The sequence below is a fragment of the Apium graveolens genome, chromosome 8 (genome assembly GCF_009905375.1).
Source record: "Apium graveolens cultivar Ventura chromosome 8, ASM990537v1, whole genome shotgun sequence".
Classification (NCBI taxonomy): domain Eukaryota; kingdom Viridiplantae; phylum Streptophyta; class Magnoliopsida; order Apiales; family Apiaceae; genus Apium; species Apium graveolens.
In genome coordinates, this window is record NC_133654.1 from 10,595,830 (window position 1) to 10,603,098 (window position 7,269).

Consider the following 7,269-nt stretch of genomic DNA (forward strand, 5'->3'; position numbering starts at 1 on the left):
ATCCTAACATTGTTCCATTGTGTTGCAGATTTGTAATGGCTCCTTCCAGAAAAAAGAAGAATCAAATTGAAATTATTCCGGAAAATGCAGAATTTGAACAAGTAAGAAGTCTTGGCGATGATATAGAATCTGAAGATGCTGGTGAAAATGGTGATAACAACGACCAATCCGAACAACTTCTTGAAATGACTGAGCAAGAAGAAATTTCAAGAAAAAGAAAAAGTGGCAGCCTTGAAACTCAACAGTCTCAGCCTTACCAAAAGAAGCCGAGGAAAAAGACATCCCGTTGCTGGCCATATTTGGACACGGTCGAAGAAAACAATCAGACGATCGCCATTTGTAAATTTTGCAAGAAAAGGATCAAATGTGACCCAACAGGGTGCACAACTACTTTAAACAGGCATGTTGACAAATGTCGGAAAGAAAATGGACAGACAAGTCAAGCATTACTTCAGTTTCAGCCAATCGATGCGAAATCATCAGAGGTAACAGTCGGTAATTTCAAGTATGATCATGTTGAAATGAGAAAAATTATTTCTCATTATATTTTAGTAAATGAATTACCGTTTAGACATGTCAAGAGTTTTATGTTTGATAAAGTTATGCGAACAGCTACTCCGTTTTGGGAGAAAATTAGTAGGCATGCTGTTAGGAAAGATTGTTTCAGTACTTATGAAATTGAGAAAAATAAATTAAGAGAAATGTTTAAATATATTAGAAAGATTAATATAACGACTGATATGTGGATTTCCTCACATCAGAAAATTGGTTATATGGTTGTCACGGGTCATTGGATTGATTCCAATTGGAATTTGAACATGAGGGTCCTTAATTTTTGTAATGTCCCTCCCCCACATAGCGGATTTATAATTTCAGAAGCTTTGTTTAAGTGTTTGGATGAATGGGAGATTATTGATAAAATTGGGACATTGACGGTAGATAATGCAGCTGCGAATGATGTCGCTTTACGGTATTTAAAACAAACTTTTAGTATTAGAAGGTCATTGTCTATTGAGGGAAAGATGTTTCACGCTCGTTGTTGCGCACACATATTGAACTTATGTGTGCAAGATGGTTTAAACCCAACTGAAGATATAGTTGATAAAGTTAGGGATGGGGTTAAGTATATAGCAGCCTCGGAAAGTCGCAGAATTAAGTTTGCTGAAATTTCTAAGTCATTAGGTTTGAAATGTAAGAAGCTGATTCTGGATGTTCCTACACGCTGGAATTCAACATATAATATGCTGGAATGTGCTATTCAGTTCAAGAATGTTTTTCTTATATATAGCACATCTGATCAAGGTTTTAAAGAGTATGTACCAGGTGCGGAGGATTGGGAGCAAGTTGAAGGAGTGTGCTCCTTCCTTAAGGTATTTTCTGATGTCACGAAGGTTGTTTCCGGAACAGGTTATTCAACTTCGAATTTGTTTTTATCAGAGATAAGAAGGGTCAAGCATATAATAGACAGAAAGGCCATCGATCCAAATATGCATGTTCGAGAGATGGCGCGAAAAATGGAATTGAAATTTGAGAAATATTGGGGGGAAACTAACTTGGTAATGTCAATTGGTGCCATCATGGATCCGCGGTTTAAAATGAAACTTTCAGCTTTTTGTTTTCCTACTCTTTATCCGATTGCAAGTGATGCTGAAATAAATATGTCTTATTTATTGAATGCCTTGAATGATTTGTATTTTGAGTATTGCAGGGAAGAAAAGGATGCTAATAAAGAAAGGAATGAATCTGGGGTGTCTTCTTCTGATGCTAATTTTATTATTGAACAAAGTGAAACACCTTAAGGGATCAATGATTACGAGAGTTTTATTCGAGAGAGTGGCGGTATACTTGAGCCTACAAAGTCAGAATTGGAGGAGTATTTGAGTGAGAAAATTATAGCTCCAAGTTCAAAATTTGATGTTCTTGCTTGGTGGAAAGGAAACTCAGCAAAATATCCAATTTTGTCCAAAATGGCATCTGATGTGTTGAGTATTCCTATTAGCACGGTAGCTTCAGAGTCAACCTTCAGCGCTGGTGGTAGAGTGATTGAACCACATCGCTCTTGTTTAAAACCCGGAACAGTAGAAGTTTTGTTGTGCGGAGCAGACTGGGTTCGTGAATTGTATGGACTGAAAAAATTGAAACAGGTGAACATGTATTCCTTATAATTTAAATGAGTTTGAATGAAGAATAAACATGTTTTTAGTCTAACATGCTTCCATTTGACCTTTTCAAATGTTCACAGGAGGAGGAAAAGGATATCAATATAAATTTAGATTTAAGGATAAGGTTATGTAGCATTTTATTTTTTGCTCGTGCTATATTTGATCACCTATAATAGGTCTGTTATTTTTTGCTTCTTTATCTCAGCCACTGCACTAACTTGGTGGCTTTACATTTGTTTATTTATTCCTACAGGGGGCATATCTTTTGTATATTGCTTATTAGGAGCTTTCTAGCATTATGGCTGAGGAACAAAAGGTCAGTAGCTTATCAGTATTTTTCTTTTGGATTTAATTATCCCTAGAGAGAAGCAGTGTAGTAAGGGAGAATACCACAACAATGACAATAATCAACATCGGCTTCTTCCTTTCTGCATTTGAAAAGAAAGCACTACTTTATCAATTAGAACTATCTTAATTAGCTCTACATATTAGCTTTTCTAAGAAGAAACATAATTTCATGTCTTCGGTTTTTATATATATAGTTAGAAGGGACAAAACTTGTGAACTTACTCGTTGAAAGATTGGCAGGAGACAGAACGCATACTTTTGGAAAATTACCACTACTATGAAACTGAAACTTCAGATTGTTTCCCCTATAGAAAGTAGATCCAGTATCACCATTATTCTTAAAGTCAAAATAATAGCTTTCATACTTCTGGAGGTGATTCCAACACTTAGTTAGTTTCCTAGTTAGTTTCTACTAGCTAGATGATACTTTACAAGCACCCTATTTTTTTTTAATTTGTTTAACCATACTTTAATTATTTGATCCAGTTTATTCTAGTTTATAAATTATTTTTTATTTATTTGATTTTCAAATTATGCACAGGTTGATGAAGTTCATGTTGGAGTTGGGATCAAGCTGCTGCAACTTGCTATGAAAGTTTATTTTGGTTTTAATTTTTTTGTAATGTAATCTAAAAGCATCGAAAGAATGTTGATAGTCGGAAAATTTTGTATATCTTTTTGGCAGCTGCTTGAGACCTTTATTCAAATTTGTAATGGTTTTCATAAAAAAAATAGAAACAGGGCAATGTATTATTAAAATATTCTGAAAATATTACATTTTTTCGAGTTTTACCGAGCCGAGCTTGAGCCGAACGAGCTCGATCCGAGCTCGAGCCGAACATACCCAAAACTCGGCTCGAGCTCGTTTTCTTAATGAACAGATTTATGTGTTCGAGCTCGAGCTCAAGTTCTTAACGAACCGAGCCGAACCGAGCTTTTATCGAGCCGAGCCCGAGCTTGTTCACGAACAACTCTATTCGTGAACAGCCCTAATTAACTCTACATGCAAATGATTGTGCTAGTGGGCATTTTTGGACCCTTCTAGCACACATTGTTTTTAAAGATAAAAGGGAATCATGTTATAAATCTGACTTTCATACTGTGCATCACGTATTGTTTTATTTTATTAGTGTTTGGTATTGTAGGCTACTCTCGATAATTATAAACTTGTAAAGTGCGCGGTGCTTATTCTATTAGTATATTTACATAATTCAATATTCTAATTTTTAGATTAAATTTGATCGTGTCAGTGATGATAATCATTCTGAATGTAAGTAAACTTTTGAAGCATTATTTCTTTTAGAATGTTTTATTACAATTTCAGGTGCTTAGCGATGGTTCAACTTTGGATTTGTTTGAGGATTGCACTGGATTTAGTTTGAGGATCGATTTTGTTTGAAGATTGCACGAGTGTCTTGAAATAATATTTTTAATTATTAGATAATTATTTTTGGAGCTGTGTCTCTATGGTCTTGATTATTAAATTAGTTTTATTTTGGTTGATACTTTATTTAACTAGAACTATGATAAAATAGTTGTAGGCTTTAGATAAATTTAGAATTTTGTTTATTTGGGTTGAGTTGGAATTTTGTATTTTTTGAATTTATACTTTGGTTTACAATTTTGAAGTTAAATATGTATTCAAGATTTTAATATTGCAAGTAGATTTAGAAAATTAAAAAGTGTAATCATTAGGTATTTTTATGTTGGTAAAAATGGGAAAAAGTGTTACAATAAATACAAGTGTTAAAAATGGAATGTTACAATAAGATAAAAAAATGTTACCAAAAGATTGAACAGTTTCATCATGTAGTGTTACAATAGCAAATATGATCGTGCAAAAGAGATTATTGCAACATATCTTTCAATATTATTAAATCTTTAAAGTGTTAACTGTGGTTACACGTGATTTGTGTTACTATAGATATTGAAAATGTAACCATAAGGGGTCTATGGTTACATTTTTACCTACGTTACCAAAGGTTCAAAAACTGTTACCATAGACCCCTATTGTAGCACGAGCAAATCCAACACCACTAAATTTTCAAAAAGTGTAACCATAGCCCAATTTTTTGCTTTAGGTAACACTTTTTGGTCATTTTTATACTTTTTTGGGTGTTGTTAAAGGCAATATATTGTTTAGTGTAACCAATTTTTTGTCCCCCTTCCTCCCCATCTCTCTTCATCTATCTTCACCCAATTAAAAAATAAAAACGGCCTCTCTCTCGAACCCCTTCATTCTCTCTCGAACCCTCTCTCCAACCCCTCTCTCCCTGCTCACCATCTCTATGAACTCCGTTCACCGTCTCATCATCTCACCATCTCTACTCCGCTTACATCTCTCTCAACTCAACTCATCTCATACTTTGTTAATTATCTATGTTAAGTTTCGAACTCTGGTAAGTTATCTTTGTATTTGAATTGAAATGGTCTTCTCGAAAGACCAGTTTTATAAATTGAGGGTTTTTGAAATCAAAACCCTAATTTTATAAATTGGGTTTTTTTAAATCGAAACACTAATTGTTTTATTAATTCAATATCTTTTGAATTTACTAATACTTTTTAATTTGTTGTACACAGGACGTAGTTTGAGTAAAAGATTTAAAGATTTTGGTAATTTGGGTGTTTTTTCTGTAAATTTGTAATTTTCTTTGATTTTTCTTTTATGATTTTTGTAAATTAGGTTTTTATTTGTGTGCAAGGAGCATATGGAGATAATAATACTTATATTGATGATGGGTTTCTTGTCAGTTGTCTTTATTGCGATTCCCCGGGTGTTTAAATCTGGTAAGTAGTTTGGTTTTTATTTGAATCTTGTTATATGGTTGTGGAAATTGGGTAAATGCAAATTTATGGATTTGTTTGTTTTTAAGGTTGTAGATGAGAGGAAAGCTGTTCAGTCGAATAATTTTGTCCAGGTACTTGAGTTACTTTCGAGTTACTAAATTTTGTTAAAGGGTTTTATTGAATATTAATATGTCGTTTGTTTATATAAGTACTGCTTCCTATAATTATCATTTTGTATAGTTTATGTCTGACTAATGGTGCTGGTAAAGTATACTAAAGTCTAAAGTAGATTTCTAAATTGTATTCTTGCATTTTGTTATATCTTCATTCTACAAGATTCCAACAGCATTTTTATATGTTGGAAGATTGGTGTTATACATTTGACCCTGAGTGACAGTCATGATTACTTTACCTTAAAGGCCCTGATCTACCAGATAACATGTAGATACCTGACTATCGCACAAAACAACATTTTTTAACCGGTTTAACGGTAATTTCAGAGGGATGCTGTTTATTAGGTGTCTTATTTTTATCTCCTGAAAACAAATGAAGATGAATGAGCTGATGTTTGATTGCATTTGATAATGTGGACAGTTGTTTATTGATCAATTTTTTGTTATAATAAAATCATTGGACGGCAATGTAGTTTCTTTGATTACAGAATTCTAATTGGATTCATGCCCTACCTCTTTTTGCAGAAAGAATCCGGATTTGTTTGGTGAGCTTGCCAAGGGACAGAACCCAAAGGTTAGTATATACATGCCGCTCAAAATATCTTAGTGTGATTACTGCCTCGTAACAAAGTTTTTTTTGTTACTAAACCATGTTGTGATCCTAATTGTGTATTATGTATCTACCGTCCTGTAGTTTTTGGTGTTTGCCAGCTCAGACTCTCGAGTTTGCCCATATCATATCCTCAATTTTCTGCCAGGTGGAGCCTTTATAATCCGAAACATTGCAAACATGGTCCCTCCATTTGACAAGGTTTGCATGTAAATAGAAGAAGATCTAATAGAAAAAATCAGTATGCTATAGTTAAGTAGTTGAAGGGGAAATCAAAGTGATGAAACTTAACTCACTACCTGAGATAAGGCTAGTGAATATTAGGCTGGCTAAAGCTCAAACCTGTGATTATGTAACCTCTATAGTTGTACCTTCGTCGGAAAGGGACATTAAGTTTTGGTTGTATATTACATTAATAGATTTAAATCAACTTGATCAATGACTTAATTTGATTGGTTATTTGTTTAATTTTTCTATTTCCCTTGCGTTTATAGATAACATTTTGTGTAATTTATTTATTTCCTTGCATGTCTTAAGTTTTAATTGGTTAATGAGATATTGATGCATAATAATTAATAGAAAGCCATTCAGAGACTTATTTTATATATATATTCTAGAATAAGCCCTATTCAATGAAAATTTTAATCATGTGAGGTTGCTTTTACATCCTACTTGGATTCACGTAGCATAAATATGCATTATTTTATTGTGGAATTGCTAGCTTGAAACTATATAGCATATTGGTAAATTGTAGACTACTTAAGGCGGTCACTTAACATTTGTTACTAAATTTACTTCATGTCCTAATAAGCATATTAGCAGAATATTGAAAAGTTTTTCGCGGTGGTACTCTGCCTTCTCCCGAGAAGTATCTGTTCTGTTGAAGTTGCTGCTGAAGGCATCAGATTTTGCAGAATTGGTAGTGGTAAAGAATTCTATTAGCCACTCTGCTAGCAGTTTACAGACTGGGTTGAATGATTTGAAGCCTGTCTTTGTTAAATTATAAAACAGAGAACCACAATTTCTTGTGAACCTTTTTAGAGGAATTCTTGATATGATTGAGACTTTAGGGACGTTTTTATTAATATTGAATTCATTTTTGGTTGTTATTTTGGTCTAAAAATAATTTGATTTTTGTATTGTGTAAGTAGGGTAATAACTAAATATACATCACTTTTATTGTGTAAAA

General features: G+C 33.2%; 1 protein-coding gene across 1 annotated transcript; it reads left to right on the forward strand.

Moving 5' to 3' along the window:
- Positions 1 to 602: 602 nt before the first annotated feature.
- On the forward strand, positions 603 to 1,799 carry LOC141679274 (zinc finger BED domain-containing protein RICESLEEPER 2-like). The gene has a single exon (XM_074485777.1). The coding sequence runs from the start codon at positions 603 to 605 to the stop codon at positions 1,797 to 1,799; it is 1,197 nt and encodes a 398-aa protein (XP_074341878.1).
- Positions 1,800 to 7,269: the final 5,470 nt, after the last annotated feature.